At 42.9% G+C, this 19145-nt stretch overlaps 1 protein-coding gene across 7 annotated transcripts in view; it reads right to left on the bottom strand.

Annotated features, from left to right (window-relative positions):
* The window catches only part of LOC106575232 (zinc finger E-box-binding homeobox 2), a 76719-nt gene that overhangs the window by 51530 nt on the left and 6044 nt on the right, over positions 1-19145 (bottom strand). For 3 of the 7 annotated variants that reach the window (XM_045698789.1, XM_045698791.1, XM_014151604.2), the window contains exon 2: positions 4978-4983. The exons of the other annotated variants lie outside the window; for them this stretch is intronic. In XM_045698789.1, the coding sequence (XP_045554745.1) occupies positions 4978-4983 (6 nt within the window). The remainder of the gene's footprint in view (positions 1-4977; positions 4984-19145) is intronic. 7 annotated transcript variants of the gene reach the window in all.

Raw genomic sequence — 19145 nt, 5'->3', positions numbered from 1 at the left:
TGTGGTGGTATAGTGGTATTGAGGGGTGAAGCGGGGGGCACCCTGAACAGCTAAGAGGATCAAATATCTAAGCAAAACAAAGGCTGTGTCACAGGGGCGTTCAAGTCACAAGCTCTCTCACTCCTACAACAACAGACCCCCCCCCAAACGTCTAGTCCCGTTGCCCCGACAGCGCCGGTCACAAAGAGACCCCAGATATTACAAAGAACAAAACAGGGGACAGATGTAGGTATTGTTATGCAGAGTATCTTCCTCTTCCCCCAGGGCCGACCATTTCCACTAAACGTCAACAGTGAAAAACTCTGATCTCTGCAATCTATACCACTAAAAACAACAACAAAATACCTCGCGTTTCCTTTTTGACTTGGGCCTGTTTAGCAGTCTACACTCTAGATCAAGCTGACCCACTTTCTATTTCTGCACTTGCTAAATGCTTATTTTTGTCTTGGCCTTACCCTAGGCTGATGGAGTCTGGACTAGGACAATACGGCTTGGTCCCCCCCCCACCCACCTCTCTCTTCATGGTCATCTCGTAGGATCTGACCCGTGCCTGAAGTGACCTGAGATGAAGCTGTGTATTATTACAGCTGGAGGCCCAGCGAGACTCAATGAGACTCAGGGATAGGATGAGCCCTGATTTATTAAGACCAGATGGGCGTCGTCCACCGTCCACGCATTGCAAACAACAGATATAGAAAGGCTGTGTCTACATTCCCGGAGTAACACTCACATTGGATGATTTGATTTGATTGTGCTCCTCTATAGTAGTCAGAGCTGGACAAACATTGTCTTCCCTATTATCTTACTCCCTAAAACCTTTGATCCATCTTTAACAATAAGGGAATATTACTTACAGTCAATCTTCCGATAGATATTTTCGAAAAGCTTACAAATATTGTCCAAGCAAAAGGTTTCCTTTAAACCTGAGGTGCCTTACGGCCTTACCGTAGACAGGTTCAACCTGACCTGACTGTTGTGGGTCTGTAAGTAAAGCTCTCTTAAATTAGACATGACTCTATCTAATTGTTGAATGTCATGCGGTCCAAGCCACAGTGTAAATCCTACCCCAGTCTAGACAGAATTCTTGACAGTCCTACACTAATGTCTGTCGCAGTCAGATGGGGTAAATGCAGAATGGCAAGGTAATTTGACATAAGGCACTTCACCCAGCCAGTAATATAATGTGTCAGCAGAAGCAGCTTTTTAAAGGAATCAATTAAGTTTTAAAAAGGTGTTCCTGGCTGGCCAGGGTGAGGAGGGTTATTATTCTGGAGGATTGAAGGGGGTGGGTGGGGGCTAGTGGGTGGTTGAGTGGATTCTCTGGAGGCAGAGCAGACCTCTGTCTTTCAGCGGCAGTGGTCTCCCAGCCCTCATCCTCCTCCTCACACAGCATGGTTTATTTCCTGCTCACGCTGTGGCCTTAAACTGCTACCTTCTCGTTATAAATCTTCTCAGGTTTCACCTCCAAGTGTCTGTGCTCCTGATCTCTGACTGGCGTTCCTAGCAGCTATGTATGACTCCGCGCCTGGAGGGCACTGATGAACTGCCCTCTTCTGCCCTTGCTCTGTCACACCCAGTTTAAGATGAGCTATCAATTTTCAAAGGGCTGCTGCGATTGGTTCGGAGGGGGGCTTTGGGATTGGGGTGCAGCGGTAGAGGGGGTAACAGGGAAAATCTGGACTTCTGGCTTCTGACTCTGGGGAGAGTAAAAGGGATAAAGTGGATTCATAACAGTTGGGTTCTGTTGGACTTTTTATAAAGCCCTCCGTCTTCGTTACATATGAGGTAAACCTAACCACTGTTGGATTTCAATTGGTTACAACATGTAGCCTTCCCTATCAAAGAGGTAGACAGGAAAAAGGTGCTTCTACACCTAACATAGGCTATAACTGTTGTCTTCGGGCTTGGTTCTTACAAACACCTTAGCAAGCAATCACGTTGTCTTAGAGTTTTCCCTGTCTGATGTACTCATAAACAGGAGTCTTTTTTTCGAAGATAGTCTACTGCTTCAGTGAGTGTAGACAATGTGTGTTGTATTCAGCAAAATAGCCATTGCTTCTTGAGCCCCCCCCCCCACCACCACCCCCCTCCCAGTGCTTGCTAAGCTACATGGATACACATCAACCAAAAGAGGAACAGGCTAAACACATAACTCTTATTTATGCCGTTCAATTCAGCCTCAGAAATTCCGCAATTCATTTTCATGATCAATTACAAAACCTGAAGGCATCTGTAAAGCATTTTGTGTGAAGGCACACACATACACACACACACCTACACTGACTAGCTGTTCATAGTGTTTGCCTAGTGTTCCTGCAGGAATACATTCAACTGCCTAATTTCTTTTATGACATTTGTTTTGTGTTTTCCCCAGAGAGTTTGAGAGACACCTAGATGTTTGGTAATTACTGCAGGATTTCTGTTTGGTAGAGACTAGTGAGTTTTGAGAGACACCTGCATGTTAGGTAATTACTGCAGGGTTTCTGTTTGATTTAGACTGATGAGTTTAGAGAGACCTATATGTTTGGTAATTACTGCAGGATTTATGTTTGGTTGAGACTGGTGAGTTTTGAGAGACTGCTCAGGAAGTAGGCCAAATATTTTGGAACGAGAATGAGGTGAAAGCAAGGAAAGGAAGAGAACACGTGAGGGAGCCAGGTACCAAGCTCCTAAGACTTGACCTTCTACATTAATAACATACTTTTAATGTAAATATATATATTTATTGGCTAATGTCAGCATTATTCAGTGCTTTATTTGAGATATTCAAATAAGCAAAACTCCCCTGCTTATGTGTTTTTTCGACATTACTTCTCATAACAGGATAGATTTTATAAATCATTACTTGGTTCTCTAGGGAATATTCTGCATTCAGAAAGGCTGGTCTGAACAGTTTCTTTCTCATGGACAGGAAAATTCATTTCAATATATTTATCTTCATGAATACATTTTTGTAGTGGAAAAATAATACAAAACCACAAAAGTGTGTTGGGGGATGAATAACCCAGATGCATGATGGTAGTTGGAAGCTCCACAAAGCATTAGAAAGGGAAATTGCACACAGCAGGAAGAAAAATCATTGTGTTACCCCAGGTGAAAAATATTGTTGCTTTGCTTAAAAGTGCATGCAAGGCAAAGGCAAGCTACATTATGAGAATGTTTAAATATTAATTATTCTGTTGGGTAGAAAAGATGATCGAGCCACAGTGTCAACTACTTTATTGTTCTTCCAGAAGCAAGAGGAACTCCTTTCTGTGAAACGTGATCCTGTATTGTTTCACCATCTTGCCAAACAAACCAATGTTTTTACTGTTCTGCGGTTTTACTGTTTATACAGATTTTGAGTTATTTTAGGACTAATGGTACTTGCATTAATTTTCTTCCTTTTTATGTATCTATAAATGTCTCAATGCTTTTAGCAGGACTACTGCATAATGTATATAGGAGAATGTGTGCAATCTTGGATTTGGCACAACGGCTATAGAACTTCTTCCAGGTGTTTCGGACAAATGACTCTACACAGAATCTGACATCTTCATTTAAAAGAATTTGGAAGGCAAATTAGAATTGATCTCAGTTGTCAATACTTACAGGTACCAGTCAATACCTAAGTCAGATACATTCATATTCCCTTACAACATAGTTCTGAATTGACTTTAGAGTAATTCATGTGAATAGTGTCACTCCTTTTACCTTTTGTAAGGATGCTAGTATGAAAGGCTTTCTGCTATCTTTTGTCAGAAAGGCAATACAAATAGACTCAGATACATAGGGCTTGCCCAACAAAGCCCAGTATTATTTCTGAGGATCTTTTCTGGCTCTCAGGTAAATCAGAGAAAGCTGCTAGTTTCCCCTCTGTATGTCAGAGAGAGATTCAAAGCCGCTGGCTTAAAGATAGGTATTAAGGCTGTAAGATCTAAAACACTTTGGGAGCCTTCAGAGTGAAATGGATAAAGATACAGAGGGCTGAGGGCAGAGACTTGAGGGAGAGAAAGAGAGGGGGGAATAGAGAGAGAGAGAGAGAGGTGGGGGAGTGGTGGAGAAGAGCTAGAGAAAGAGAGAGAAGAGGCCCCGGATTCAGCTCTCTGAGACTCCTCGCTCCTTGCTGTCACTCATGGCTGCCCTGCCAGTATTCCCCACCTGAGACGGATTGCGATGCATGTTCGAGTCACTCATGCACAAGAAGCAATACACAAGTTCGGTGTAAAGCCACTTTAAAAGCTCATCAGGCGCATACTTTGCTTGTAGGAAATACCTTATTCATGACGGAGGGAGCCGTAGCCTAGGTAATTACTTGAATCAAGGTGGCCTCGGAAATGTTTAAATCTACAAGGACGTGCAGGAGCATGAATAATGCAAAATAATTTGCATCTAAATTTTTTAAGTGTGCTTTATTCGAAAACTAAAATGCGGCTTCGATTAAAGTTTGATGAGTGGAAGCTGAGAGCTCTGTGCATGCTGAGAAAAGCTCCTTACTGGTAGAAATGATTTAGAATGGTGATAAAGGGGAAGGGAGAGGAGAAGAGGAAATGGGGGAGAGAATAAAGGCCAGAAGAAGAAACTGCCAATAAATGATCATTAAGGTAGAAGAGCATTAGTGCGTCAGCGAGGGTGTATTGTATTGAGAGAGGCAATACGCTGCCTTGTAAGAAAAGTTTTCAGACAAGATGTTTGTAACCACATACAGTACATACAACCACACAAAGGAGAATTCAGTATGAAGCTGTGTATTACTCTTCCACATAATAATACATTTTTCTTAAAGATGGCATAGTGAGAGCTATTTGTTTTCTATGTAGATGCATGTCATATTCAAATATCTAGGGGTGTATATTTTCCCTAAAATCATGTTTTCTTAATAAAAAAAAAATCATGCACACTTTCATTGCATGAAAGGAAGTTCCCAAAAGTTGACCGTTTGCCTTCTGTTTGTTTCACAAAGTACAGTTACAACATACACCACTTCGCAGTGCTTACCTGCTTCTTGACGAACGCACACCACAGCAAATTGGACAGCACCGAGAAGAAAAGAAGAAAGAAAACATTGACTCATTTAGTGTCATAGGTCATGTTATTGAGACAAAAATCATGAACACTTTCCTTTAGAAATAAGGGAAAAATTGATGCTACACAATATTGTACTGACTACAGTGATACAGAAAGGCACACAACAAGAGATAGTCATTGCAGGCAATGTAGTAAGGTCATGATAGGTGATGATGCCATACAGGTCTAAAGAGACGTACATTTAGCTAATTCCTTACAATGACCTCTTAGCTTTGTCAAATGATCATGGCACTTGGAAGAGCAAGTGTGAGTTATTTCCGATATTATTCCTTAATAGTAAGTGTGAGTAATTGTTTTGTCGTAGACACTATTTGATGTGATATAGTCATTTGTTGTTCTATAGATAGATTTAATGGGTAAATGCAGAAAATACCATCTCTTCATAACTCCTTCTGGGCCGCAGCACATATATACTGTAAGTAACATATTAATTACTGCTGTCTGGTACTGCTGTTTAATTTGCATTTAACCTAGATTTAGTGTCAAACAGGAGTCCCTGTTTACAGCCTAGTGTTCACATTTCACAGTCTCTCGTTTCATCCAAACGTCCTCAATCTGGCTTGGCAGTCACTATTGAATCTACTGAGACTGAAAAAGGAGACCGGGGCCTTATTTCTGATCTTAGGTCCCAGTGTGATCCTTACACTAAATAGCATCAAAAGAAACAACCTGAACCGAGGTAGTATTCTCCCCTCCATCCATCCATCCACACGCCCACCCAACCAACACACACACACACACACACACACCCCTCCTTTTGTTAAAACAAACCATATATCACCAACTTTTTTTCCTTCCTGCCTGCATTGCATTAGCCAGCCAGACTAAAGAAGGGGGACTATTTTTAACGTGGGCAGTCCAGAAACAAAGGCCTCTCCTGAGGCAGACCCCCTGCCTAGTGGGTCACCTAGCTCTCTGCGACACTGCTTCTTTTCCCACGCTAACCTCAGGGCTCATTTGCATCGTGCTGGCTGTTGGGACGATTATGTTCAGGTGAGCTGGTTTGTATGGGGCCGGGGCCATAACATATGACAGGCACAGGGGCTTGGGGCCTGGAGGCCTGCCGCCTACCCCCTGATCCTGTCCTTAATTGCGACTGACTGGCACCAGACACAATCACCCTCTTGATTCAGCAAATTGTCCTCAGAGTAGCTTGTGGTGACCCCAACCTGCGCAAATCATCTCACAGCAGCTGGCCGAGGTAAACAAGGAGTAATCTCAATTCACCCAGGACAAAAGAGAGGGCTTATATATGATCTTTTTTTCCTATTCTATAAGTAACGGGTCCTCCTTTATATAAGGACAGCACCAAAAGATCACAGCTCAGTGAATCCAACTGTATTTGTCATATTGCAATGTAGGTAGTGATGTTGACGCCTATACAAATATACAAATATCCTCATTAGTTGAAAACCAAACCAATCTAATACAACTACTATTTGAGATGTTACATACTAGACGAGACAAGGGGAAAGGTCCTAAAGTAGCCAGCGTGTGTGTATAGTGTACGTGTATTTCTCGAATATAATTGTCAGCATCTGGGGCCTGTCCCTCCCAGTCTCGCAGAGTGCCAACAACGTCAGACAGGACAGGGTTCTGTGTTCACAGAGGAGTGTAATTATCATGTTTCCGAAAGGGAGGATGGAGGATGTAATCTCAGGCCTCTGATTAAAGGGGAAAGAATAGAAGTGAGCAAGTGAAGGCTCCCTTACAAGTGTGTTTACAGGGAGACACACCTTTCACAACCGTAACACTTCCACTGACCACTGACCAAGGAGATTACACTTAGCAAGAAGGAAGGTTAGTTAGCATTTAGCCAGAGGCGGAAGTTGGACTCACACTGTGAATAAACATGGTATCCAACTGATAATAGATTCCAAATACAAGGTACTACAATGGGCACTTCAATGGGATCCTTTGAATATGCTGCTGTGGTATCTTTTTGTATTGGCAATGCTAAATCTATGATACCCGTAGTTACCTTGTATTATCAGGAGAACATGGAATGTAAAAGGGAGTGCAGCTTTGCTTCAACAAGATGGGGGGAGAAGAAGAAAAAAAACCTGGATAACTGTCAACATTGCCCCTGCAAGGTTTACATTCTGTCAGTGTGTCAAGCTACCTTCATTTCCCTCTCCTCCCAGAGAACTGACCATTTGAACCCGCCCAGAGAAACAGCTCCAACACATTTCAGACGCAACTCCTGTGACAGAATACATATTTTTTTTTAGACACCCTTTATTCACTCAGTCCAAGAAAGAAAGAAAAAATCAGCATGAAGAATCGAGCACACTACATTTGTCCCCAGAACATCGGCCTATCAGTCATGCCGTTTTATCAACGGTAGATTTGGAATGAAGTTGAATTTCAAGACGTTATACCATCCCTACCCACTTTCGAACAACTGCTATTCTCAAACTTCCCCCACAAGTATATCATTTTCTACCGTTTTGTCAGTTTCGTGTCCTTTTCCCTAGATTAACCTGCGATTGTGGTCTGTATTCACGCTTCCAGAGAGGTTGGCATTGTGGGGAAAGTGATGTTTATCTCTGGAAGATGTGCTAACACAGAGCATGACCAACAATGAGATGGGAAATACAAAAAGGCAAAGTGTAAGAAATGACTTGTGAATTGTTGGGGGACGTTCCTCTTCCTCACTTTCTTTTTTATGAACAGCTTTTCTTGTTTCACTTTGCCTCAGCTTCTATAGTGACATGAATGCTGCTTGTCTCTGATTGGATGATGAGAGAAAACAACAACAAACGCAGCCCATTTAACCCGTATGCATCACCATGGCTACATCACATGATAACTCCACAGATACAAGGTTGACTGGATGAAAGCTGAAACTTCAGAGCCAAATCATCCATTTTAGTAGCATGGATGATCAAATAGCACTAATAAAGATCCGTAATGATGAAACAGAAGAGAACATTTCTTGGAGGCCTCATTTGGTAAATAAATTAGCTGAAAGAACTGTGCAAAAGTTTAAAAAAAATGGTCTTTCAAGCTCTTCTAAACACGCCCGGGCTGAGTTACGCATCACCGAGGCTATAATCTTCACTCAATCTCAGAAAATTACCCCCATCCTCCTCCTTCCTCCTCCATCCACCCAAAAAAACCCTTATCAGCAGATACTCCCCTTCACTTTATTTCATTTATGAATTACAAGAAAGATGCTATTATATATTATTAATTTTGGTGCTGTTCTTTGGCTCTGGCTTCATTCGGCGGTGAGCTGCGGATGTCGGAGCGGTGTAATTATGTTCTAGCCGGGCAGCCATCCGTTTCCTTTCAAAAATTTACAGGATTCTTAATCACGTTGCTCATTTGGGTGCACAGTAGCGAGGATGGCGCAACACAAACAGGGCACGTCTGTTTACACAGAAACACCTGCTTAGCATTGATAGCAGATGTCAGTCAGTGAACAGAACAAAAAAGGAGGAAAATGGAATTAAAAAGGCAAGCATCACCAACTTCTTATTATTTACTTTAATGCGAAAATGAACTACTATAATGGTGGATAGAGAGGAGGGAGAGGAGAGAGAGGAGAGAGCAAGAGGAGGGAGAGGAGAGAGAGAGGAGAGAGAGGAGGGAGCGTATTACAAACGCCAAGACCCATAATTATGCCTAGTTTTTTTTTCTTCTCTTATTTACTTATCTTTTTCCTCTGGTTTTCACCCACCTGCATGGAATGAGAGCAGGCAAGCCAGCATCTTAGACATGATGAGATTTGGAACCCGTTTTTCTCCTTTCTTTTCCGGTTAAGAAAACATCTATGGCCTTATATTTCGGTCCGTTTGCATCAGTCTTTACTGCATTATTCATTAGTATTTTAGCGGGTTGGGTAATTAAATCTCTCCTAGCTGGGATGCTGTTTGTTCATTTGTATTTAAATTAAATGTGAATATTTTTGTGATGAAAATGCAGAATGCTGTTAATCAACTTTCCTCACCTTATAAATGGATGACTATGGGCGAGCAAGCTTTGAAAATACTTTATTGTTCTTGCCGGTCTCACTAAATGGCTTCTTCTTAAGAATAATATTCACAAGTCAACTACTGCATTGACAAACATATTTCATTGGATGAATGTGCTCGGCCAGGGATATTGGATCCCATGGTAATCTGGCTTCCCCCCACCCTATAGTAAAATAGCAACAACAAAATGGCCACTGAGGACCTTTGTGACACGCTGAGAGACACAGAGACAAAGATACAAATAGCGGAGACACTGTGCCTTTAAAGCCCATCTGGCCTGGAGACGTAATAAAATTGACGTATTGATTCCTTTGAATTTACGAATGCCTGTTTCATAAACTCCATTTCCAAAGCCTAGCCCTCTTTAGAGCGCTGTCATTTTCCCCCCAAATGGATCAATTATGTGCCCACGTAATCCCGTTACCTGTGAAATCCACGCATACTTCCCCCATTTGCGGCGGTTCCCAGGCGGACAGACTCACATTAAGCGCACATAAACAAACTAGAGGTTTTCCCTGATATTAGGGATTGTTTTCTCACTGTATTTACGCACGGAAGAAGAGTTATTCCCTTAGGGTTTAGGAGAATATCAGAAAGAAACTCTCTTCCTCTTCTCTTTACATATGAGTAAGGGAGGCATACCAACCTTAATACATCCTATTCAACATTCCCTCCTCGCTTACCCTGCCTTGCTGCCCACCTAGGAAAAACTGAATTCAATAATAATGTCTCATCTTTATCTGCTCACAACAAGTTAATGCTAATCTATGACACAGCAAATAATACATCCAATAAACTGATAGGGATTTTTTGGCTCAATCACACCATACAATTTCCTCAATATGTTTCCACTATACCCTCTAAACATTTAACATCTATCTTTTTTGTCGCCTTGTTTTGAACATTGAAAAGCGACGATACTGTATTCCTTTGCATCCATTTTCACACCCGCTGTGTCCCAGACACCTTCCATGAGGAGTGAAGTGATAGCTTATACGGTACCTCCAGAAATACAACATGTTTATGGGTTTCTACCTTCTCTGGATCACATCGAAAACAAAAGGTGGGAAACATCTAAGGTTTTAAAATGTTGTACCTACATTACCCGGTGTGTAGACATATATGGAATGTACTGTACCAAGGCAAGGTAGCTAGGCATAATATGAAAGGCCCACTCCCTCCCACCCCATCTCCAGCCACTACAAATCTGTTTTGCTATCTTACATTATTGAAGTAAAAAAAAAAAAATGAATCAGAAAAAAATCTGTCCTGGATCTTATTTGCCACACTCCAGCGGGCAACAAGCGGCTCAGTTACACTACACTTGCACTGAACAATCTGTCTGGTGAAGGTTCACAAAACGATGAAATACCTTGTCAGATACTGCCTGACCTGTTCAGCAGAGTGACTCTGAAAATAATCAAATCAAATCAAATAGTAACGAAGGGATATTCTGTGAAGAAGAGAGGTGAGGAGGACGGAAGGAGGGAGAGGAGGGAGGTGGTGCAGCATTTATGAAAGGGAGCACTTTCTGCCTTTCTACTCGGAAGCTCACTGCTCTCTCCTCACAATCAGCCATGCACACCCCAGCCATTGTGCGCAAGGGGCTTTAAAGATAAATGGCTGCATGTTAACCACATTTGACATGCTGTACAGTAGCAGCCACCTCGGGTCTCAGGATGCAGCCAAACAAAAAATACAACAAACAATCCCAGCAAGGATGTCAAACATGAGGAAAAGCACAACAATTTGTCACATATTGGTAAACATTGTGGCTCGCTCGCTGAGTGCACCAGAGGATGGAGAAAAAAGGGAGGGAGGTGTGTGTGTGTGTGTGTGTGTGTGTGTGTGTGTGTGTGTGTGTGTGTGTGTGTGTGTGTGTGTGTGTGTGTGTGTGTGTGTGTGTGTGTGTGTGTGTGTGTGTGTGTGTGTGTGTGTGCGTGTGTGTGCGTGTGCGTGTGCTGTGAGGCCTAGAGATTGATGTGCTGGGTATCTAAAGGCACACACCTGAGTAAATGTTGCCACTATCCCAGACTGACAAACTTGTGTCATATCACAAAACCTCTTTGATAAAACACCACAATCAAAAAGTGATATTGCGGGGGAACATCGTGTAACATTTTATATCCCTCTCGTGCCAGTGCTGACGTCACAAGGTCAGTCAAGTGATGAACACTTAGTTAACTAACAGACAACATATTCAGAAGTACAGACCATCAGTAGCTAGCCTGTAGTCTGCTCCTTCATGGATTTCTCTGGAAAATCGGACTGAGGTCGTAACCTGGTCAGGTCGTAACCTGACCATAGAGTTCTGGAACCAAATCAAGTGGTTCTGGAACCTGACCGTAGTGTTCTGGAACCAAAACAAGTGGTTCTGGAACCTGACCGTAGTGTTCTGGAACCAAAACAAGTGGTTCTGGAACCTGACCAAAGAGTTCCATCCCAACGTGCGGTGCTGCGAAGAAACTGTTGGATGGAACCGGACAATGGAGAGAACTCATTGTATTTACAACTGGACAAGTTTTCCATTATCCTAATGACACACACATGACCTTATCCCTTGGCCCTGCTTTTCTGATGGATTTATCTGGGAAAAAACACCTAAAAGACCTTTCAAATGCCACATGTTCCTATCGCTGGTGTTTATTTTATCAGTAGCAGCCGAGAGGAATTGCTAAAATGATGCTAACGAAGACTGAATTCCAAATAGGTTCAATGTTTTGCAAACAGCTTCAGCTGCATGCTGGGAACAGGGAAGAGCAGACAGGAGGAGGATGGCAATCTCAGTTTACACAGTCTCCGCAGTGCTGCTCCTTTTATAAATTACCTCATCAGTGACTGAAATTAACACCGATTCTTGCAGGCAATTTCTCAATTTCCAATGCTAATTACGTTTTTCTCTTTACTTTTAAATTCTGTACCACCTGTTTGGGGGAGAAGACATCTTAGGCAACGCAGCCGCATTTAATCACAATTTTAATTAACCACAGTGTAGATGTGAAAAAGAAGCAATTATAATGCAGATGAATGATGATTTCCCCACATTAAATTGTTTTGTTTCTTCGTTATGTTGATTGCATAAATACAAGCGGGGAACAATTTTTATCTACTGTAATTTTGTAATTGTTTTGCAACCCAAAATTATTTGGACAGACAGACTGATTTCATCTGTTTACAGACTGTTTCATTTTGTTTAACCCTGTAATTGCTGCCAATACGTGTTTGGGGTAAAACGTAAATTTTGACAAGCAGAAGCTAGGCAGCCCTGCTACTGATGTGTACTTACACGGTATCAAGCCCAACACCTAATGTCTGTACACGTTGTGTTACACTCTTCCTCTCAATAAAAATAAAAAAAACACAAAAAAACTTAACTACATCTTTACCTCCATCGACCTTTCCCATCTATTTAACTAAATGAAAGTCACTCTTTCCCCCTCCCTCCCCTTTCACAATTGAGCAGACAGTTGCAAATGAAAGCACAGATGGGTACTACAAGAATGGTCTCATAATCTTTACTGGCTCATGAAAATATCATTGGGTTTGAAGAAGACTGGTGTCTTAGAGGACTTTTACAGGCTGTGTTCTCAGGAACTTGCGTTTATGTAATGTCACAAGCACTGCCACAACAAAGACAAAAAGACATCAACATAGCAAGTTCCCCGAAAATGGTATTGTCTCTTCCGCTAAAATAATTTGTTGGCTAACAATCTCAACTGATATAGAGGTGCACCTATAAGGCAGATGCGTTTGGCACAGAGGTGAAATAGATGGACCTTATTCAGACACACACACTGTCCTGGCTTGAAATGGTGGGACCAACCGACCCATTAGAGACCAGAGGACTGTTCGCATTACTGTCCACATTTGATGGGGAGAGGAGATATCTGGCATGGCTGATGGCTTGGGGCCTACAGGCCTTTCACCCTGACCTGGCTGGCATGGTCTGCTACCGGACATCTTTCCCCCCTTCCCCTGTCTACCTTCCCCCAGCTAGCTGCCTGCCTCCCCCTCCCCTTCACTAATCTCACTGCAAACAGCTTTCAGTTTGAGCAGAGACCATAAAGAGGAGGAGAGAAAGGCATCAGAGTCCTGCAGCCACAGGCAGTGCTGTGAAGCTTCTCTGTGAACAAAACTTCGGTATGAAATAGGGGGGCGGGGGCTCAAGTACAGTATGTGTATGCAACTATAATTTGTTGCTTTTTTATGGGTTTTGAAAACTGGTTCGCGAGAGAGTTTGAGCACAGTGTGTAATTCCAAAAAACATCAACAAAATCCGTAATACTGGTCATGAAAATAACCCATATATACTACGCAGTAAACACATAACTTCTGAGCATACATCAACACTAAAAAAAGAGAATATTTACGAGTCTCTGCTCTTCTGACTTTCCAAGAGCACCTCAAGAGATTCACAGCAAAACTTGGTATATATATATAATCATATCTTTGGAGAAAAGAGGCAACCCCATTCTGAATATTAGTGGTGATGGCTAGGAGTAAACAGAGCATAAAATCCGAAGGAACTGTGACAAGGCCCATATGCACGCAGACAATACCAGGCCGGCATCTCCATGCCTTTGTTCCCAGCTTAACAAAACTCTGCCGTCACACCACTTTGACTCAATGCTGCCTGTCGAACGGCCATCAACCCGTCAGGCCCTGGCTGTCACATGCAAAGCTCACAGAGAGAGAGAGGGGGAGTGAGAGACAGAGAGAGGGGAGAGATGGAGATAGAGAGCAAGAAGGAGAGATTGAAAAAAAAGATGTGTGAGAGTGTCATACTTCTCCGAGGCTCTACGGCTGTTAAAGGGGCAAAGACATTTTAAGCATGTGTGCGGAGGAAAGATAAAAAAAGAGAGCAAAGACGAATACAAGAAACAATGATAGTCACCTAGATCTCTGCTTCCCCTTTAATAAGAATATATGTTAAGAGGATTTCAACTCTGCTCCTTAGGGGATTTGAAACATTTTACAGCAGAATTCTCGTCCTGCTTTGTGACGTCGCAGAGACAGAATTGGAGCAGCGAAGAATCACTAAAAGTTTCATCAAACAAATCCTTATCTCGATTTCTCTAAGGGCTATAGAGGAGAGTAATTCAAGAAGATAACAGTACTGCTCATCTGTGTCCTGCTACAACCCATTTCTATGTAACTCAGGCCATTCAAGGTGCGACAATTGCATTTGTTCTCTCTTTGTGTGTGTGTGTGTGTGTGTGTGTGTGTGTGTGTGTGTGTGTGTGTGTGTGTGTGTGTGTGTGTGTGTGTGTGTGTGTGTGTGTGTGTGTGTGTGTGTGTGTGTGTGTGTGTGTGTGTGCGTGCGCGTGTGTGTGTGCGTGTGCGCGTGTGTGCGTGTGTCCGTGTGTCCGTGTGTCCGTGCATGCGTGTGCGAGTGTACAACTTTTTCCAATGCACAGAGTAACTCTGAAAGCCTGACGTTTAATATCCACCACTGCACTCACTCACTGAGTGGTTTTGATCCTCAGCAATATCATCCATTGTACCAAACCAATTTTTCCAAGTCACTATTCCAGCTAAACAACGAATGGTTGTCTTCATATCCATCCCCCCAAAACCCAATAAAAGACAACACTAAAGATGGCCATTACCGCAGAGATTCGGAAGCAGAGGAGAAAAAGGGAAGAAAAAGTAGAGAAAAAAGTTCTACTCATCCCTTCATCCGCCTAACTTTGCGCCCATTACCCCTGTGACCTAGCTCGCTCAGGGCCCTTTCCTCTCGCTTCTCTCCTCCACCCTGGCCAAGCCAGGGAGAGATTTGTCTCACCCTCCCGCCCTGCCACTGTCAGTTCCCTGTCTCTTTCCCCGGTCCCTACCCTGGCTGTCAGGTTCTGGCCTGCCAATTTCAACTTGAAGCTTGACTGAGCTGATTTGATGCAAATACCTCAGGGGAGAATCCTGAAACTGATGAACAGTTATGTCAAGTCGATTTTGCACCGTTGGGAAAAGGTAACCTCTGCGTCGGAGAGGAAGAAAAAAACACAACAAGGTTAAAGAGAGAGAGAGGCTTTTGGTGCACATGTAATAGCGCCGGGCTCCACGTCCCCCCGCCGCCCCGTGTCCCCTCGCTGCCTCTTACCGCTCCTCAGAAATGGTAACTGTCAGTAGAAGTACTAATTGCAGATGTGCCAAGCTGCCATTATAATAAAATCAGAGGCAGTGTGGACATTAAAAATGGCTGCCTCATTTGAGAGGCTGCTAAAAAAGGTAGGCATAACTGAATATTTCATGACTTTAATTACTAAGGAATATTCCTTTTCCGGCAGTATGGACCGAGTGTTGCTGTAACTAATTATGAAAAGTAATAACACTAGAGATCCTGTGATTGCCAGTTTACAAGGTAGCCTACTTGGCATGTTGAGCCACTAAAACATCCCAGACTCATTCAATACTAGAATACATACAGGGAAATGATCTCTCTCTACCTCTCTATGTTTCTCACACTCTCTCTCCCTCTACCTCACCACCTCTACTACATGTCCCTGTCATTTGAATGAAAACAGACAGAATATTGAGAGACTTTCTCCTCCTACACATTTTCTTAACAAAGCCCTGATGCAACCAAGTACCTGGGCCGTGAAGTGCAATTTGATTAATCCTTTAATTCACAAGACTAAGTACCTGTGTGGCTCTAACCTAACTTCCGCGCTACCAGCCATATATTTACACGACTTCATCATCCTGACTCCCTGTGATGTCAGTGCCTCAGTTCGATATGACTCTGCCTGAACATTATTCTAACTATGCTGCCGCCAATGGTGCATCCCTGGCGTAACGTACGACCACTGATATGGCCGTGGAGAGAAGGAAAGTACAAGGTCTGCTTTGATGGGCATGCTAATACTAATACCCCTAAGTAGTAAGAATAACAAAGTGATGGAGAATTTATCTCAGGAATGTTGGAACAAGACGCTGGAGTGATAAGAGTGAATCTTCCTTTGGGTAGGAAAGCAGGGAGTAGCCAGTAATTACTGATGACTGGGGTCTAGCCTGGACTTACAGTCAGTGATAGTGCAGGTAGAGACTAGGGCAGTCTAGGCACCGAGTCAGCCCTTTTTTAGCCGCAACTAGTCCCAAACCCAGCCCCAACCCTAACCTTAGCCCTCCAGCCCTACCCCATTCCCAGAAATATACCCTAGCTCTCAACCCCAGCCCTTTTCCCCTGACCCTGCCTCCACCCCATGACTCTGGTCCTGTGTGTCAGAAAGGCTGAGGACAGGCCTGTCGGTGTGATTATTCTCCAGCTACCTGAGGAGGTGTTTGTTTGACATTGGTGTTTGACAGCGGCAGGACGCAGGCCGTTCAGTGGGGGCTCCATCGCCAGTCAGAACCTATTAACACGAGAATTCACCTCTGAGTTTTTACAAGGCCAGACTGGTTCACACACTATCTTTACACATGTCCTTACTACTGGTGACATTTAAAGGGGGGAGGTGTGTGTTTTTTCTCTCTCCTTGGCTCACTTTTAGCAAAGGTTAAATGTATGTTTGAATAACAAGGGGAAATGTAATTTCATACAATTTCCTCTATTGCTGCAACGTTCGGTTAAGAGCTCAGTTGATCAAACGATAAGATGAAAGCGTTTAAAGTGACAAAAATGTAGCGCTACAAATGACTGAATCTGCACAGCAATCAACTGCAATTACAAAGAAATAACAGTGGCACAGTTACCTTCCATAATATTCAACACGGACACAGTACGTCCTTAAACAAGACAGACACAACCTTCCCCATTTCCAACCAGGCAAAGGTAGGAAAGGAGAAAATCTCTCTAGGTGACTTGGCTTCTACATGATTCAAACAAATGGAAGGAAATGAGCTGGAATGAGGCAACATGTTCTATTAGGTCTTATTAAGGGTAATAGTATAACAGTGTAAAATGCATTGAGTCATATGTGGAAAAAGTCCTACATTTCCAAATGTCATGATACCTTAATCTGACAATCTCTTATTGATTGTCCCATGTGTCCATGACCTTGCCAGAAGTGCTCTTCCACCCGACAATCAAACATACATCAAAAAGTGTGTGTGTGTGTGTGTGTGTGTGTGTGTGTGTGTGTGTGTGTGTGTGTGTGTGTGTGTGTGTGTGTGTGTGTGTGTGTGGGTGTGTGTGTGTGTGTGTGTGTGTGTGTGTGTGTGTGTGTGTGTGTGTGTGTGTGTGTGTGTGTGTGTGTGTGTGTGTGTGTGTGTGTGTGTGTGCCACGCGTGCCTTGTGTCTGGTCAGACTCCACCGACTTCAGAGGACGAAACAGGAAACTGAGGGACCACTTTCAGCACTGTTTTCCCATAAAGGTGAAAACTTTGAACATGCAGATAACGAACAGCGGACAGAGAAATACAGCACCATTCATACACTACCAACCACATCAAAAGGCATCTGATGAGATAAAGCGCCTTTTATTTTCCTCACAACTAGTGTTGCTACCTTCCTTTTTTAGCTTTTTAGTAGACCCCCTCCCCATCCCCGAGAGCAGTATGGAGTGATATACTCTTAGCCATTATCATTAGCACACCAATATTTCTATAGGCCATAATACAGTCATTATTGAACTTGCGGAATACATGCTGTTTAGGCTATGGGGGATGTGGAGCAGCCACAAATGTCATGCATGTGGGCACTATACTTACTCACTCATGAGGAAAATCCAGATGTATATTGTAAGAGGACAATCAGCAGAATGGGAGAATTCCATCGTGATTTCCATCAAATTTTTCTTGTTCTGAAGCACAGACGGTGTATTGCTAGAACTGTCGACTTGCTGTGTATTACGCTGACTGTACGTGACATGCAATACAGCATAATGAAATATAAGATTATACGCACAAAACACGGTGCCTTTAAACTTCTAATTTGTTTCATTAAGAAATCGAAATGTTAGTTCCCACCTGCTACGCAACCTGTCGCAAGTCATACCAAGTGTACCTTGCAAATAGGAAAGTTGACACGTGGAACATTTTGAAAATCACACGCAAGCCATTGTAAACAACTAGACGTGTGCAAACAGCGGGATGGGAACCGAATGGATGGGCCGAATAAAGACTTTGCATTTTCACTCGAGAAAATATCAAATGAGGCATGATATTTTTCTAAAATGTATTTTTCTCACCCAATGCATAAAACATTGTGGGCTTAGGATAAGAAAGTACACACATAAATGTAAAATCCAAATGCATGCAATTATTTGCCAGTCTACTGAAGTTTCAATTTCAGTGTTTGCCTTGTGTCTGTATAACACACACAGAAAAAAAAAGAGAAGAGCCGAAGGAATAAACGAAAGAAAGAAGAGAAAGATATTCGACTGAATATTTTCCAACTTCAGTTCTGTGGGAGTTCACATCACCTTACAGGGGAGTGGATATGAACTGTCAAGTCGCAAGAGGATGGTGACAGAGTCAGGCTTAGAGGACGAGTCACGGCGGAACGGCGCCGCAAACACCTTTAATTCTGTCACTTCTCCTCCATCATTCAATCTTTCACACCCGCGAGTCGCTAAAGTCCTCACACACACACAACCTGAACTACGGACAACACACACACAGCCAAATACAGCATGATATGATCCAGCGCAGGACGAAGAATTAGAGGTGGATAAAGTGAACCGGGTCTCAAAACAAGTCAAACTTAAGACTTAATCCTCATCAAAACATGATCAAATGTCTATTCGCTTTAAGCATTATGAATATCGAGACATCAAATCAACATATTAAGCCAAGGGGCTTGAGGACTGCCTTCTCGTTGGTTATGATTCATGCATTTTTCTTAGTCACTGATGACGCAAGAAACTCACCAGTACCTGGTCCTCGACAGTGACATAAGTAAGCAGCACAGAAGACATTGCCAACAGAGCAGCAACTAGAGCTGAAGCTATTGCAGAGGGAAAGAATTTCAGCTATAATGATGGGTTGGGTATTCTATAAAGCCAGGCGAGTCCCCTATCCAAGAGCTCGCAACTTTTCCACACAAAAGGGAGAGAGGGAAAGTTTTCAACGGAGATGAGAAAATGTTCCATGCATGAGAAGAGCAGAAACCTGAACTGTCCAAGTAAAGAGTGAGTGTGTGCCCACAAAGAGTTAACCACT

The sequence above is a fragment of the Salmo salar genome, chromosome ssa17 (assembly GCF_905237065.1).
Source record: "Salmo salar chromosome ssa17, Ssal_v3.1, whole genome shotgun sequence".
Taxonomy (NCBI): domain Eukaryota; kingdom Metazoa; phylum Chordata; class Actinopteri; order Salmoniformes; family Salmonidae; genus Salmo; species Salmo salar.
The sequence above is the reverse complement of the archived record's forward strand: the minus strand, read 5'-3'. Positions and strand labels throughout refer to the sequence as shown.